This window comes from Uranotaenia lowii, chromosome 2 (genome assembly GCF_029784155.1).
Source record: "Uranotaenia lowii strain MFRU-FL chromosome 2, ASM2978415v1, whole genome shotgun sequence".
Lineage (NCBI taxonomy): Eukaryota > Metazoa > Arthropoda > Insecta > Diptera > Culicidae > Uranotaenia > Uranotaenia lowii.
The window spans coordinates 335,332,362-335,351,240 of record NC_073692.1 but is presented as its reverse complement, the minus strand read 5'-3'; the positions used below and the strand labels follow the sequence as shown (position 1 = coordinate 335,351,240).

At 31.2% G+C, this 18,879-nt stretch overlaps 1 protein-coding gene across 13 annotated transcripts in view; it reads right to left on the bottom strand.

Annotated features, from left to right (window-relative positions):
• Nucleotides 1-7,263: 7,263 nt before the first annotated feature.
• The window catches only part of LOC129744119 (alpha-catulin), a 458,959-nt gene continuing 447,343 nt past the window's right edge, over nucleotides 7,264-18,879 (bottom strand). For 7 of the 13 annotated variants that reach the window (XM_055736506.1, XM_055736511.1, XM_055736508.1 and 4 more), the window contains one exon: nucleotides 7,264-7,712. In XM_055736506.1, the coding sequence (XP_055592481.1) occupies nucleotides 7,587-7,712 (126 nt within the window). In that variant the 3' untranslated portion in view covers nucleotides 7,264-7,586. Of the gene's footprint in view, nucleotides 7,713-16,060; nucleotides 16,131-16,228; nucleotides 16,480-18,879 lie in introns of all 13 variants that reach the window. The other 6 variants (XR_008736821.1, XR_008736818.1, XR_008736820.1 and 3 more) reach the window with 5 other exon arrangements.

Below are 18,879 nucleotides of genomic sequence, written 5' to 3'. Positions count from 1 at the left end.
AAATTTTGTTCAACTTTTTTTTAAATTTTTGTTGATTAATTCCTGGGTTTTGATAAATATTGATTGGACATTGCCTGGATTTTTGATCGACAATTTTTAAATCAAATGCTAGAGTTTAGGAGCTTTACACCTCCCCTTGGAGATTTTTTTCCTAGTAAAATTTTCACCGCAGTATCGGGAAATTACTTGATCTTAACTTAACTTAACTTTAAAAAAAATTAGACATATTTTCCATCTGTTTGTCTCTGTTTTTCAATTCTAAATTTTTGATGTTTTCAAATCATAAAACTTTAAAATTTTTTTAGCAAAAATTTACATTTCCAATCACGAGATTAATTATTTTCAGATTTAAAATACTTCAGCGGAGTTTTTCAATCAACTCTTCAGTTGAAAATGAAGAAAAGAAATGTTAATTAAGGTGAGCAAAATTATTACCATTTTCCAAACAACTAATCATGGTTAATGTTTTACCAAATCTCACATTTACTTTTAAATTGATTTATTTTTTCGAAATCTTCGTTTTGAAAATATTTATTTCAAATATTAAAACTAGACTGCTTAGACATTATTTTGAAGCAAATTTTCAGTTCAGAATAACATATATTATAATGAAAAATGTATCAAGGACTTACCGAAAATATCATTGTTTTGAAGCTTCATATTTTTAAAATCCACACAATCGTATATATATTTATTAAATTGAATCAGGTTAACAAAGGTTTGAACATTATTTTAAAATAAAAATTTAAATTAGAATCCTAGTGAAAAACAAAAAACGATATCAAAACAAAACAGAGTTTTCAATTTTTGTTAAACATTTAGAGAATGACAGATTTTTCGAGGAATCCAGATAGAAATTCATCATCAGACTATAATAATGAAAGAGCCTGTTTTGTTATTTCTCAGAATTCTCAGAAATTAAATGTTGACCGATAGTTATGATTTTTCTTATCAAAATATAAAATAGTATATTCAAAGTTTTTGATCAGATTTTAAAAACTCTCTGGAGCAAGCTTCGAAACCGAATTTATGATTTAGAAAACAGATTGAAATTGATATAAAATTTGAAATAATGATTGAAATAAATTAATAATTATAAAAAAAATTTTCTTACAATTTTATGATGATGTTGTACACTTCTTAAACAGTCAAATGGGTTTTTGTTAAACTTCAGCTTAGTTGATTTTGTCAACTTATAAACTCTTAATGCTTAAAATCTACTGCACTTATGGTGCAATATGTTTTCCCCTTGGATAAAACATATTTTTTGAAAGTTGAATGTTGGTATCGAAATATTTTAATGAAAAAGAATATAGTAGATTAATAGGTTAAAATTTCGATAATCCAGTATAAACTGCAGATCCTGTGAAAAAATAATACGAATTATTAGAATTTTCTTGACAATTTGAGAATAGTCGCTGTAAGTGGAACACAAATCTGAAATAGCGACTGTGGCAAGTAGTTAATTTTAAATTTTTGAAACATTTCTCAGAGTACATCATTGACTAATGCTGAAAAAACTAAGGGGATTTGATCAGAAATGAAACAAAAAATAAAACAATAAAATTTAAATTCACACTTATATTTCAGCTTTCGTATCATCCGTAAAGAACTTAAAGATGGAACATAAAACTTGACTAAAATTTACAACACTTCTCATTTCCGATGGATATAATTTGTTATGATGATTTCAATTTGCTAATTTCTTTTAAATTGCTGTAAACAATAAAACCTACAATGCTAGTAAAAAAAATGCTACACTTGTATATTTACATCTTAAAATTTCTTCCGACTCTTTCTCATTTTATATACATCATGAACAAGCCTTACTTAAAAAAGTGCCTAGAGTTAAAAAACAAATCAAACTGTTACTTAATAGTGAATGCAATCATTTAGAATACGTTGTTCAGTTAAAATATAAAGATTACTAAAGGCAAACTACTTTTACACTTAGAGCACTTAACCACTTAAGTTAAAACGATTCTTTGTTGAAGTTTAAAATATTACTTTTTCAATGTATACTCACACAGGTACAATAATATAAACTTATTTCCAAAGAAAACTTAAATTCAAACATTTTTAAACTAATATTAAGGGAAGAGATTTAACTAAATTTTATCGGACTAGATTCTTGAAACATATTTCGTAGCTAACTTCCTTAAATAATTCTTTTTTTTAAGTGAACGGTAGCAGAAGATGAGATCGTTTCGGTGTGTATCGGTTGTATGTTTGAAACACTAAAACAATCGAGATTTACGAAATAACGATACTATTATTGGTTTTAAACATTCGATTTGGTGGCACAAGTGGAGAAATTTATATTGTATCTAGTTAGTGTTTAATTTTAGAAGAGCTATAAATAATGACATCCAAGTGCTGAGTATGTTTAGAGAAATTTAAAAAATAAATTATTACTGCTAAAGAAAGAAAAATTTATAACCATTCTACCTAAATAATCATTAATACTACTTAGTTAAAATAAGAAATAAATTTTGAAACAACTACTGAGAGACCCCTCGTACGATGATTTTATGAGTGTCTTTTCATCGAGTTTTTTTGTTCTCATTTGACGCGTTCGGAAGGACTGAACTATAACATTTTTTCTCTTCTCTGACCGGTCAAAATGTTGCATTTCACTTCCAAACTCCGACATCAAATCGTTCCAGCGTGGATTTTGCTAGTTGGTTTGCATTTCGAGGAGATCAAACAGAACAAATGGAGTTGTTGGTGGTAACTTTTTTGTTTCCCTAAAACTTTTCATCTATGGAAAGAATGCTCAATTCAGAAGCAACTATTCAACGTAAGCATTAAATGTTTCTAAAAGTAGTCACTTGATGTTGTTATGATTTAAATTCGATTATCAACCGAGAAAAGAGCGCAAAATCCACGCTGGAATTCAAAAGTTTTGGAAAGGCAGAGCAGTAGCGGGGCGAGTTTGATGATATTTTTGTTCGTTTCTTCGAACGCTTTACGATATTAAGTTGTCGTTCGTGTTTTAGTACCATAAATTGGGGGTCTCTCTCTATGGGTGTGTACTTTTTTTATTTTCGTTTTACCTTCTATCTATTTCGATATCTCTAAGAGTGAAGCAGCAAGGCAGAAGAGCCGAAACTTTTTGAAAGCTTTTCATAAGTAGGCAAAGTTACTTTCGAGAGCAGTTTTGTAGCGGCAGAAGCGACAGAATTTCTATTTTTTTGCACATTTTTCCGGAAAATATGAGTTTGACAGCTAATTTTATTTAGACATTGGAGCAACAGTAGGAGAGAGATAGAATCTTATTTAAAAATGACTAAGTTCAAGATTTTTGATATTGAAAGAATTTTAAAATATAGTTTTCAGAGATTAAACTTGAGACATAAGCATGAGAAATCAGTCAGAAAACTTGAGGCTTCTTAACTGACATCATAAAACAGATAATGAACAACAGTCATCAGACATAAACCACAAATCATCAGGCATCAAACATCAGCCATCAGAAACTTAAAATCAGATATCACAAATCATTGAACATCAGATACTAGGCAGCAGATATCAGGCTTCAAACATCAGCGATATCAGATCAGACATCAGAAACCAGACATCAGACATCAGACATCAGACATCAGACATCAGACATCAGGCATCAGGCATCAGACATCAGACATCAGATATCAGGCATCAGACATCAGACATCAGACATCAGACATCAGACATAAGACATCAGACATCAGACATCAGACATCAGACATCAGACATCAGACATCAGACATCAGACATCAGACATCAGACATCAGACATCAGACATCAGACATCAGACATCAGACATCAGACATCAGACAGCAAACATCAGACATCAAACGTCAAACATCTGACAACAGACATCAAATATCAGACATCAGACATCAGACATCAGACATCAGACATCAGACATCAAGCATCAGACATCAAACATCAGACATCAGACATCAGACATCAGATATCAGACATCAGACATCAGACATCAGACATCAGACATCAGACATCAGACATCAGACATCAGACATCAGACATCAGACATCAGACATCAGATATCAGACATCAGACATCAGACATCAGTTATCAGACATCAGACATCAGACATCAGACATCTGACAACAGACATCAAACATCAAACATCAGACATCAGGCATCAGACATCAGACATCAGACATCAGACATCAGACATCAGACATCAGACATCAGACATCAGACAGCAAACATCAGACATCAAACGTCAAACATCTGACAACAGACATCAAATATCAGACATCAGACATCAGACATCAGACATCAGACATCAGACATCAGACATCAAGCATCAGACATCAAACATCAGACATCAGACATCAGACATCAGATATCAGACATCAGACATCAGACATCACACATCAGACATCAGACATCAGACATCAGACATCAGACATCAGACATCAGACATCAGATATCAGACATCAGACATCAGACATCAGACATCAGACATCAGACATCAGTTATCAGACATCAGACATCAGACATCAGACATCTGACAACAGACATCAAACATCAAACATCAGACATCAGACATCAGACATCAGACATCAGACATCAGACATCAGACATCAGACATCAGACATCTGACATCTGACATCAGTCATCAGACATCAGACATCAGACATCAAACATCAGACATCAGACATCAGACATCAGACATCAAACATCAGACATCAGACATCAGACATCAGACAGCAAACATCAGACAACAGACATCAGACATCAGACATCAGACATCAGATATCAGACATCAGACATCAGACATAAGACATCAGACATCAGACATCAGATATCAGACATCAGACATCAGACATCAGACATCAGACATAAGACATCAGACATCAGACATCAGACATCAGACATCAGACATCAGACATCAGACATCAGACAACAGACATCAGACATCAGACATCAGACATCAAACATCAGACATCAGACATCAGACATCAGACATCAGACATCAGACATCAAACATCAGACATCAGACATCAAACATCAGACAGCAAACATCAGACAACAGATATCAGACATCAGACATCAGACATCAAACATCAGACATCAGACATCAGACATCAGACATCATACGTCAAACATCTGACAACAGACTTCAATTATCAGACATCAGACATCAGACATCAGACATCAGACATCAGACATCAGACATCAGACATCAGACATCAGACATCAGACATCAGACATCAGACATCAGACATCAGACATCAGACATCAGACATCAGACATCAGACATCAGACATCAGACATCAGACATCAGACATCAGACATCAGACATCAGACATCAGACATCAGACATCAGACATAAGACATCAGATATCAGAAATCAGACATCAGACATCAATCATCAGACTCCAGTCATAAACATCAGACGTTAGGTGTTAAACATCAGCCATCAAATATCAAATGTAAGGCTGCATAACAAAAGACCGAGTCGATTTGAGGCCATTTTTGAATTTCTCTAACCATGAGATCTAAAAAGCTATGTTTTGGTTCAAAACTCATCATTGATTTTTTGCAGAATTTTTAAGTAACGTTTACATGAGTAAATTTGACTTTTGAGTTTGTATGGGAAAATCAATTATTTTGTAGTGAAAAATCAATATAATTTTTGCATCTTCTATGGAATCAAGCATGCTAATGGTTTTTGTGCCAATTTATAAATTCTCTGAAGAAAATTTTTCGCTGAATAACTTTGTCGAAAACCGTAACTTAGTATCTTATCAGACAAAAAAGTTATTAGCTGTTTAACAAGAGTATGACTTTTGGAATTGAAAAACTATAAATTCAATTGACATCACTGCTATAATATTGCAAGAAAATAGTCATGAAATACTTCGCTAAGCAATCAGCAGTGATGCCAATTGAATTTATTGTTTTTCAATGCGAAAGGACATGTCCTTATTCAACACCTAATAACTTTTTTGTCTAATAAGATACGAATTAACAGTCTTCGAGAAAGTTGTCCAGCGAAAAAATTTTTTTAGAAAATTTTTAAATTGGCTCAAAAACCATTAGCAAGTCGATTCCACAGAAGAAACAAAAATGATGTTGATTTTCCAGTAAAATATGTTCAACTTTTCCCTACAAACTTTAAAGTTCTAATTTAGTCATGTTAACGTTGCTTAAAAATTCTATAACAAATCATGGATGAATTTAAAACCAAAACAAAGCTTTTTAGAGACTTTAAGAGAGAGAGGGTTGAGAGACAAATTGACTCAGTCTAATACAATAGTCTTCACCTATAAAAATTGTTCATTCTCAGGGTATAATTTTTAAAATTCAAAGTTTTCATTGCTCCGGTTTTGAAATTTTTCAAGCACCAAACTCATATTTTCCGCAAACAATATGACGGCTGTCATTAGTGGATTGGTTCACATCATTTTTGTTTCGAATTTTCTTATTTTTCCAATGTATTTTTTTCTTCAACCGAAAAGTTCCATTCGAATTTACAACCCGTACTAATAGCAGCCAATACCAGATGATAGGGTGAGAGCAGAGGTATAGTTTTTGTTAAAGTTTAAAAAAAAATAAGTTCATAGTAAAATGCAAGTGTTGGATCAGCAAAGTGCGCGTTGAGAAGAAACTAAAGAAAACGATTTTTTTTACGTATTTGCGATTACCGTTCAGAAGCGTTCAGAAGCAGAAAGAGTTGGCGTGAAAGGTGAAATTTTAAGGAGGTGAGATATTTAAAAGTTAAAGTGAGAGTTAAAAGTTTTTTTTTTGCAGAGAAATGCGTCGAGCTTTGTCGGACGGCTCGATTGGTGGTTGACAACTTGCTGATGCTGATGGAAAAGCGTTGCATTTTAGTAGGAAAATTGCTATAGAGATTTTAGGATTTGATTTTTGTTTCGGAAAAAGCGAATAGTTGCTGAACAGTGTAGCTGTTCGAAAGTATCTCCTCATAGGGCTTAGGGGGATTATCCCTTCGGAAAGGAATAGTTAGGTTTTTTTTTCATTTTAATCGATTCACTAAACATTCATATTTCAATATTTATGATTTCATATTACACATATATGTTTGGAACAAACGCACAACGTGTTTACTTCTGGTTCTCGCATTCTGCGCGGCAATTTTGTGATTTTTTATTTGTTTCTTCGATATTGCTGAGGTGTTTTTTCGTTTTGCTGTTCTATGGTAACCCTAATTTGTTGTTTTAATCCCCTTTACTTATGCGGGAGTTGGCTGTTGAACATTTACCTCTGCTTCTGCCTCGTAGTTTGTTTTCGTTTCTTCGAAGTTTGTTGGTTCTGCTTTTTTTTTGTTTCTTAGCTAGTTGGGTTTTGGTTGCTATTTAGAATCGTTTCTACCTGTTTGTATTTTTCTTACTTTTTTGGTAAAGGGTTCTGCTGGGAATTTTTTCGTTGCCGGAACTGTTTTGTCTGCTCTAGGAGTACACGAGAATCATCAAACGTACACAAGTATGGAATATAAATTCGATAAATACGGTCATATGTAATGTTTAATGCTTATTCTAAAATAGCAGGAAGGAGACTCGGGTCCGCCGGGCATCACCTTTAACGCCCCGGCGGGCCATCCCGTACTGTCACATGCTCGCCTCGGTTCCTGTCGATGAGCCCTTGCTCTCGCCGGCCAGTCCGGAACCGCCGTCTTCGTCCCGGGCCCCTCCGCTGGCTGCCCGACCGGCCAGGCCGCTGAAATCTAGCTTATACTGTGGTCGGAGGAAAGTTTGTAGGGGAGAGAGGGGAGAAGATAGAGAAAATATTAGAATCACTTCCCAAAATACCTCACTTTTAAAAATTTTAAACACAATTACTCTACGCTTTTTGTAAGTTTTGTTAGTTAGTTAAATTACCATCAAAACAAACAGGACTACAAAAATAATTAAACGAAACAAACCTTCAAAACATACTAAATCAACAAAAAAAAATCAACATAACCAATCTAAAGAAAAATAAACAAAGAACCGTTAAAAGTATCCAAAATGTTTGCATAATCAACCTTTCAATATTTTAAAGCTTTCAAGGCTTTCGTAAACCCTTGATTTTTTTTTCCGAATTTCCCAAGATCATAACTAAAAGTCTTTTCTGTTAGATATTTCGATCTAACATCTTAAGAAGTTGAAACCATCTTTGAAAAATCCTTCAACATCTAAACCAAAAATCAACTGAACCTAAATTTAAATATATAACGCAACAAATGTCGTCTCCAGGGAACAAACGAAGTCATTCCAGCCAGGCAGCGACAATTTCTTTACTTGTTTTTACTGAAACCGGAAGTGCCCTTAGCGTCCTATAGTAACGCCCTGGAAGTCGATGAAAATCGGTTTCATTGGTACCCTTGAATCGATGTATTCCTGCCAATTATTTACAAACTTTATCAGTATATGCAAACCAACGATTTTTCGTTATGAATTGTGGTTGAAATTCTATCGTGGAAATGCAATGTAGTTGATGATTTTTCAAATGGAGTTTTTCAAAGTGATTAAAAAAGAAAAGGATTTGAGAATCTCTGCTCGCGGAATTTCATCCGCGTTTGGCGGCCATATCAAAGATGAAACTAAGTCGCCAGTACCATTAAAAATTGTGAAAATCTCTAACAGTCTGTTTAAGGTTGTCTTAGGAGATTTTTTAGGATTTTGTGTATGGGTATGCTGGCTCAAACCTTAAACCTACATCTCTCAATTGATCGAAACGATGAAGTACACGATCCTTTTATAAACTCAAAATTGAGTTTTACCGAAGTTAAAAAAGAATGTTCGATTCTATGAAGTTATAGAGTTCCCTTTTCCTCTTTGCGATGGTCAAAAACGGAGTTCGAATTGCGAATTTAAAACTAATCCCTTTATTTCCTTCGGCGAGGGAGCAAAACTGAGCAAATGATCTTAAAATTGAACCCTCTTCGTTGGACTGGAAACACTTAACGAGTTCACTTCAACTCGGAACAAAAACATGTCGTATAACTTTGTCACTCCGGAAGAATTTCCGGAAGAAGTTACTGGATCTTGGAATATCCTGTACGATCCCACTGCTATGATTTTTTTTCAAATAAGTTTAATCTTAATGAACTTCATTTGGAGATACAGCATACGGTAACTTAAACGCAAAAATTAAAAGTACAATTTTGAAGAAGATGCCCAACCATGTTTTTCAAATAATTTAACGTTCGTCTGGATTGACCTTTGAAGTGAAAAAACGAAAAAAATAATTGAGAAGAATTACAATCGCCGGAGAAAAATATGATGCGGTAACTGAGGGTTCAATAATCGGTCGAATTTACAGTTGGTATTTATAATTTTGATAATTATGACAAATTGATTTTTTTTAAAATAATATTAGTTTCGTGATAGGGCAATTTTGTCAATTTGGATAGGTTTTAAATTTTGTTTTCTTTTAAATACCTTTATTATAGAAATTTTCAGCTAAGATGCTGGGTCATTTTGCTTTCAATTTTGTATTTTTTGCCAAATTATTTATTGTTGAAAATTTTGTCAACTCAATATTATCATTTCGATTTCATCACTCTTGTAAATTGCATGTTATTTGTCAGAGAAATTAGTTTTAGGAAAAACAAAACAACAAAAATAACCAAAACTAGTAAAGTTGACAAAAATCCGAAAAAAATGAAAAATTGACAACTAAAGTTACATAATGAAACAAAATAAAAAATTGACAAAATAAACATCAAAGACATAACTAACGAAATTGACAGAAATGACGACAATGACCAAATTTAAAAAACGATGAAGAAAACAAAAATGAAAAAAATGGACTAAATTGACAGAACGCACAGAAAAAATTAGACAAAATTTGTAAAACTGGAAAAATAAGCACAATGATAAAATACACTTACACTGCCGGCCAAAAGTTTGGGATCACCCACTAAAAAACATGCAAATTTTGATCGTTCATATCTCAGCCGTCTTAGGACATATTGAAAATCTTCTGATCTCATTTGAAAGATAATGAGCAATAGCTATCTCGGAGGTATTTTGCCCAAATATAATGTTTTAGTTTTGAACTTAAAACTTAACCTAAAGTTATAACATTTTCAAACAATCGCACTCAATATTCAAAGCCGATCATCTCGCGATAGGGTGAACCTAATCTCAAAATTCGAGTGGCATTAGAATTCCTGTTCTTTACTTCTCAAAACACAATCAAAAAAATTTGAGAAAAAATTCAAGAATGTATTTTTAATTAATAAAATAGACACTTGAGTTATCGTCCAAAAGTTTGGGATCACCTCTTTGTATGGTGAGTTTGGGATCATTCTTATAAAAACATGCAAATTTGTTTTATTCATATCTTTCTCATCTAACATCGTATTGTAGAGCTGAAGGGTTCATTTGGAAGCTTAGGAATTGTTGTTTTTTAATAAATTCATTCAAAAATTATATTTTGAAGTGATAACCATAAAAAAATCATCTGAAATTAATTGTTTTTTTGAAAGTTCTCAGATTTTTTTTATAGTTTTCACCTTAAAATATAATTTTTGAATGTATTTATTAAAAAACAACAAATCCTAAGCTTCCAAATGAACCCTTCAGCTCTGCAATACGATGTTAGATGAGAAAGATATGAATAAAACAAATTTGTATGTTTTTATAAGAATGATCCCAAACTCACCATACAAAGAGGTGATCCCAAACTTTTGGACGATAACTCAAGTGTCTATTTTATTAATTAAAAATACATTCTTGAATTTTTTCTCAAAATTTTTTGATTGTGTTTTGAGAAGTAAAGAACAGGAATTCTAATGCCACTCAAATTTTGAGATTTGGTCCACCCTATCCCGAGATGATCGGCTTTGAATATTGAGTACGACTTTTTGAAAATGTTATAACTTTAGGTTAAGTTTTAAGTTCAAAACTAAAACATTATATTTGGGCAAAATACCTCCGAGATAGCTATTGCTCATTATCTTTCAAATGAGATCAGAAGATTTTCAATATGTCCTAAGACGGCTGAGATATGAACGATCAAAATTTGCATGTTTTTTAGTGGGTGATCCCAAACTTTTGGCCGGCAGTGTATATACCTAATTAGAAAAAAACCAGCAAATTTGACAAAATGAAAAAAACAAACAAATTTGACAAAATGGAAAAAATTGACAAAATTGACAAAATTGTCAAAATTGACAAAATTGACAAAATTGACAAAATTGACAAAATTGACAAAATTGATAAAATTGACAAAATTGACAAAATTGACAAAATTGACAAAATTGACAAAATTGACAAAATTGACAAAATTGACAAAATTGACAAAATTGACAAAATTGACAAAATTGACAAAATTGACAAAATTGACAAAATTGACAAAATTGACAAAATTGACAAAATTGACAAAATTGACAAAATTGACAAAATTGACAAAATTGACAAAATTGACAAAATTGACAAAATTGACAAAATTGACAAAATTGACAAAATTGACAAAATTGACAAAATTGACAAAATTGACAAAATTGACAAAATTGACAAAATTGACAAAATTGACAAAATTGACAAAATTGACAAAATTGACAAAATTGACAAAATTGACAAAATTGACAAAATTGACAAAATTGACAAAATTGACAAAATTGACAAAATTGACAAAATTGACAAAATTGACAAAATTGACAAAATTGACAAAATTGACAAAATTGACAAAATTGACAAAATTGACAAAATTGAAAAAAATGACAAAATTGACAAAATTGACAAAATTGACAAAATTGACAAAATTGACAAAATTGACAAAATTGACAAAATTGACAATATTGACAAAATTGACAAAATTGACAAAATTGACCAAATTGACAAAATTGACAAAATTGACAAAATTGACAAAATTGACAAAATTGACAAAATTGACAAAATTGACAAAATTGACAAAATTGACAAAATTGACAAAATTGACAAAATTGACAAAATTGACAAAATTGACAAAATTGACAAAATTGACAAAATTGACAAAATTGACAAAATTGACAAAATTGACAAAATTGACAAAATTGACAAAATTGACAAAATTGACAAAATTGACAAATTTGACAAATTTGACAAAATTGACAAAATTGACAAAATTGACAAAATTGACAAAATTGACAAAATTGACAAAATTGACAAAATTGACAAAATTGACAAAATTGACAAAATTGACAAAAAAGCTTTGTGGACGTAAAAAAAAGTTTATTTAGTGTTGTTTACATAAACGTGATTATTGTTTTTTTTTTTTTGTTATTTTGGTAATTTCTATAATTTTTGTAATATTTCTAAATTTTGTTAATTTTGTCAGTTTTTAAATTTTTGTTATTTTTAAAATTTATGTTATTTTTGTTTTTTCGTAAATTTTGAAATTTTGAAAAGGTTTTCAATTTTTGTTTTTTTTTCTGAAATTTTTGTTAGTTTTGTCATTTCTGTATTTTTGGTTAAATTTGTTATTTTTGCAATTTTTGTATTTTTTGTAATTTTTGTAATTTTTGTAATTTTTGTAATTTTTGTAATTTTTGTAATTTTTGTAATTTTTGTAATTTTTGTAATTTTTGTAATTTTTGTAATTTCTGTAATTTATATAATTTTTGTATTTTTTGTAATTTTTGTAATTTTTATAATTGTTGTCATTTTTGTAATTTTTGTAATTTTTGTAATTTTTGTCATTTTTGTAATTTTTGTAATTTTTGTCATTTTTGTAATTTTTGTAATTTTTGTAATTTTTGTAATTTTTGTAATTTTTGTAATTTTTGTAATTTTTGTAATTTTTGTAATTTTTGTAATTTTTGTAATTTTTGTAATTTTTGAAAGTTTTGTAATTTTTGTAATTTTTGTAATCCTTGTTATTTTTGTATTTTTTGTAATTTTTGTAATTTTTGTAATTTTTGAAATTTTTGTAATTTTTGTAATTTTTGTAATTTTTGTAATTTTTGTAATTTTTGTAATTTTTGTAATTTTTGTATTTTTTGTATTTTTTGTAATTTTTGTAATTTTTGTAATTTTTGTAATTTTTGCAATTTTTGTAATTTTTGTAATTTTTGTAATTTTTGTAATTTTTGTAATTTTTGTAATTTTTGTAATTTTTGTAATTTTTGTAATTTTTGTAATTTTTGTAATTTTTGTACTTTTTGTAATTTTTGTAATTTTTGTAATTTTTGTTATTTTTGTAATTTTTGTAATTTTTGTAATTTTTGTAATTTTTGTAATTTTTGTAATTTTTGTAATTTTTGTAATTTTTGTAATTTTTGTAATTTTTGTAATTTTTGAAATTTTTGTAATTTTTGTAATTTTTGTAATTTTTGTAATTTTTGAAATTTTTGTAATTTTTGTAATTTTTGTAATTTTTGTAATTTTTGTAATTTTTGTGATTTTTGTAATTTTTGTAATTTTTGAAATTTTAGTAATTTTTGTAATTTTTGTAATTTTTGTAATTTTTGTAATTTCTTTAATTTTTGTAATTTTTGTAATTTTTGTAATTTTTGTAATTTTTGTAATTTTTGTAATTTTTGTAATTTTTGTAATTTTTGTAATTTTTGTAATTTTTGTAATTTTTGTTATTTTTGTAATTTTTGTAATTTTTGTAATTTTTGTAATTTTTGTAATTTTTGTAATTTTTGTAATTTTTGTAATTTTTGTAATTTTTGTAATTTTTGTAATTTTTGTTATTTTTGTAATTTTTGTATTTTTTGTAATTTTTGTTGTTTTTGTAATTTTTGTTATATTTTTAATTTTTTAATTATTATTTTTGTCATTTTTTTTGTGTTATTTTTGTAGTTTTTGTAGTTTTTATTATTTTTGTTATTTTGAAATTTTTTTTTATTCATTTTTGTAATTTTTTGTTTTTTTTTCTGTATTTTTTTTTTCTGATGGTAATTTTCTTATTTTTTGTAGTTGTCATTTTTATTATTTTTGTCATTTTTGTCATTTTTGTCATTTTTGTCATTTTTGTCATTTTTGTCATTTTTGTCATTTTTGTCATTTCTGTCATTTTTGTCATTTTTGTCATTTTTGTCATTTTTGTCATTTTTGTCATTTTTGTCATTTTTGTCATTTTTGTCATTTTTGTCATTTTTGTCATTTTTGTCATTTTTGTCATTTTTGTCATTTTTGTCATTTTTGTCATTTTTGTCATTTTTGTCATTTTTGTCATATTTGTCATTTTTGTCATTTTTGTCATTTTTGTCATTTTTGTCATTTTTGTCATTTTTGTCATTTTTGTCATTTTTGTCATTTTTGTCATTTTTGTCATTTTTGTCATTTTTGTCATTTTTGTCATTTTTGTCATTTTTGTCATTTTTGTCATTTTGGTCATTTTTGTCATTTTTGTCATTTTGGCATCTTTGTCAATTTTTCCTTTATGTCATTTTTGACGGTTTAGTCATTATTACCATTTTTTGCCTGCATTGTTTGTTTCGCTGTTTGGTTATCATAATTTAGTATTTTTTCTGTATTTCTCATTTCACCTTCAAGATTTTGAACTTTTAATTGCATTTTGGAAATAATTTTTCTATTTGACCAAATTTGTCAAAAATCGGTATGTGTCGCCAAAAATCGGTATTCGGTATAAACCTATTCTTGGTCGAAAATTTTCTCAAAATCGGTAAAAATACCGGAAAATCGGTATGTGTGGCATCGCTGTATGCATCATCCGCGTCCTCGTGTCATTTTCCCCTTCTTAGAGCAATTTGTGCTTACGATTATAGCGTTTGGCGAAGGATGGGACTAACAATCGCTATCGCAGCATATGATGTGAGAATCATGATGGAGTCATTTAACTTCAGGGCACTTATTTATTATGAAACGGGGCTTCAGCCACAAATTTTTTAATCTGGTGCGACTAAAAGCTGAACTGGAATACAAACTGAATTAAATAAAAGCACTAAAATTGTAATTTTTAGAACTTTGTCATTTCGTCGAAGGCTCCCCCTTATTTACACTTACGGGAAATAGTTCCCCAAAAAAGCCAACCCATCGCCTATCATGCCTATGACGTCATGAAAAATATGACGTCATGAAAAATATGACGTCATGAAAAACATGACGTCATATGTATGATCATCTCCATAAGTGATTGCTGGGTATTGCTAGCAAGCCAAATGCACAGGTTTTTTGGAGTGATCATTTTATGACATTTAGTATGGAAAAAATTTCAAATGATTCGATAGACACCTATAAAGGTTTCTCCTAAATCGATCGAGAACTATAACGTGTGTATGTAAGACTGGCAGTAGAAAAGTAAATACACAGTTTCTCGTATACAATTCCCATTCAATGGGGATCCATTCTTATTCCAAGACAGATTTATCTTTGAGTTCTTATTGTCTCCCATGAAAGGAGGATAGATTAAATTTTCCAGCCAATCGCCAGAAAGCAACCGGTCGATTGCTTCGGCTATGTGCATGCTCAGCTAAAATCCCGAGTTGATGGGATGACAACAGAGAAATCAATGTAGGGCAAAGCGAGGCACATGCGAGATATACATGAAGTTTATCGATAGAAGATCCATGTACGTATGATGGAGTCTTTTTTGTCACGTTCACCGTAGTGTAATTGGCTAACGCGCCGTGTACTGAAGCTGAAATGTTGGGTTCAAGTCCCGTCGGTGAGCCGTTGTATCTTTATCGAAAAATCCATGATATTAATGGCTTATGTCCTTTCTTTCATTGGTATTTCATGCTTCTCTTATACTTTCCAACACCTTTGAAAATGTTAAAATCTTAGTCATAGCCATGGAAACATATGGTACTGTTGTCCATATTTCTTCCTCCTATAATCAATCTTCTAAATCAGATAATTGAACACTTTTGGGGGTTTGCGATGCTTTAAAATTTGGTACAATTAATACGTACTTCGAAGATTCAAGACTATCTCTTCGATATTGACTCGAATGTAAAATTTCAGCTCGCTGTATTGCAGTATTGATGAAATCTAAAACTATTAGAGGCCCACGTGGTTAAGTTTCACTTTTTTGAAAGAAAAATCGATGAGCAATAGATTGGTTGTCTACTAAAATTTGTCTAGCTTCAATTCGATAGCTCTACATCTACGTATACATCGATATCTGTAACAAGTGATCTTACTCAGTTGGAAGGAGTTGAAGCTTCTGAGCTTTTCGTTTTACCATTCTAAGGAAGGTACAGGGATAAGGTGCTGTGGTTTGCAGTGTTAAATTTTTGTGGTTAGTATGATCTTTATTACTTATTGCCGATGCAGTGATTCGAGCAATCGACTAAATTTGAATATATTACCGAAGAAATTGAATATCACGATCGCTCGCCGGTTCAGACAAACACTTCGCCAATATTTTCTTTGGACTGAACCCATTTGTTTGCAAATATCAACGGCAAACCGGAAGTAGGAAATTGGAGCAGTTTGAGAAGGAATATTCGTTCGGTTTTTAGTCATCATTATTGTGGAGGTTCGGTGTTCTAGGTCGGAACGATATAAGCGTTGCTCTTACCCGTTTAGTCTCACCGGTTAACTGTTTTTTAATCGCTTGCTGCAAAAAATATTTCTGGTTTTAAGATGCATTCAAAGAGAAAAAGATCCGTTTCAACGCTAGCCATTTAGTTGCAGTTTATTGGGTTTTACCCAAATTGTGGCCCACGATGAAATTCTAGCACTCGCCAATTGCCTCCTTGATGTCGGATTGAATATTTACAAATGATTTTTAATGGATAATATGATTCAATACAATATAATGATAGAGAAAGTCATACCTAGTTTATGACTAGGAAAGAAATAAAACTATGGTCTCGTAGAGTGTCCAGTAAATATTTAGAAACTTTGCTTCAAACTAGACGCAGCAAACTTAAACAAACTCCCATGGAATAGTAATTTAAAGTTTCACTCTATTTAGGTGTTAACTTAAACCGGTTAGTTTTGATTTGTTAGTGTTGTTACCACTTCAAAGTTCTGCATGTCTTACATGATTACTGTTTCGAGTTTCGCCCTATCGTTGGGAAGTAGTCACGGGCCCAATATGGAGCAAATGGGGAAAAATAGGGAGTATGTGAATCTTCCCACGCATTCCGCTCCATTTGGCGGGGGTGGCTCTTGTCTGTGAGTGTGCATGGTTGATAGAAAACTCGAAAGACCGACTTTTTCCGGGCTTCCGGTGTATAGTTTTTTTTCTTCATCGGAACATCGAAGTGGGGAGGCCTTGTTGTTTCACATCTTGGATTGGGTTGGGGGGAAAAAGTTGAAAAGTCTTCTTCCGATATCGTTTTGCACAAAAACTTTACGTTTTTCCTATTCCGCTTTCTAGCTTTTTTCAACCCCCAGTTCATCCTTAAATGGCGAGTTATTTTTTCCATCGTTCTTTTTCCCATATACATAGATTATGTTTGTTGTTTCGCTTGAATGGAGCCGAGCCGAGGTACGGTATTGATTTGTTGCGTGACTACTTCAATTTGTAGGCCACTTGTTGAGGCATCGATAGGCTGTTCTGTGTCCCGGTCATAGGGAAGAAAAGTGCAGGGATTGGATTATTTTTTTGTTCCACCCCCATATTTACCATACGGCGTCGATCGGGTGTTTAAAGGAGGTGTTTCAACATTAACAGCACAAATGGGTTTCGCAATCGGAGGGAGGGTGCATTACGGGGACGAGTCATTAACGGCAAACAGGAGGGAAAACACGCACAGGTACATGTTTGTTATCGATGTTATGCGATGGGATAGAAATAAAATAAAAATAAAGTTTTAGCGCCAAACAGTCAAGACATAACCTCGAAGGTTTTTTTCAATGGATGTTATTCACTCTTGAGAATTCATATAAAAGGCTGTTTAAAAAAGTTAATAAATTTCTCTATGAAAGATATAAACGAGAGGCATTCGTAATTTAATGCATTTTGATTCTTTTCTTAGCCAAAATAACTGTATTATGTAACTGTTAGATAACTCGTAAAAATTTGAATGTTTTCGTTGAAACGATAAAAAATGTTTCTACTGCTCAAACTGCAAATCACTAATTCGATGCAACTTTGCACATATCTCAAAAAACCAATTCACATAAGTAATGATTTGCATATGGTTAGTGGTAGAAGTGTACATTAACTTTTGCTACTTTATTAAAAAGTTACGGACTGTATCAGAAATTGATCAAGAAACTGTGAATGAATTGCCGAGAAACAGTTTGCAGGAGCAATTTTGCTCAGAAAAGTTTGCGGAATTCAGAATATGAACGACAATCTAAAACATCACGATAGTTTCAAAATAAGTTTAATAACACTGCAAGAAAACTTATAGCTTGACTTGTGAAAACGAAAACGACTGAACTGGCTGGAAAATCATAATATTTAAACGTAAAGACAGGAAAACTTAAAGTAACTTCAATAAACAGCTAAACTTTTTATGGATGTAATCAACACCCTGAATAAAAGCGTCCAGGTGGATCGGTGAAAAAACGTCACGCTAAGGATCCTCGACTGTAGAAAGCTTCTGGTGAAGACGGTTTCCTTAACGTTGAAGTAAAAGCTGCGAAATATTTGTAAAGTGTTTAAGAACGACGGACATGTTTTGTTGGGGAGTTGAAAGAATTGTTGCAAGTTCTGACGGAGACGTTCGTTTTAGCAGATGTTAGTTGGAAGACCTGAAAGGAAACTTCAAGTTTTTCAATGAGAGGATGGAGAATCTCCACCAATGAGAGAGACAATGAGCGAGAGACTCACCGTGTATGGTGAGTACTTTAAGCTAAAGAATCGTGTGATCACTGAATGCTCAAAGAAGCAGACCCGAACATTTCATTCCAGTGGAAATGAGTGAAACTAGGATTGTTCGATCTTCAGAAGATGATTGATTTATAGAAACGGCTGTAATATCAATCCACCAAAAAAATGGACCTTGAGGATCGATCTTTTTAAATTTTAATATAAACAAACTAGTTTTTGTGGGAAAAG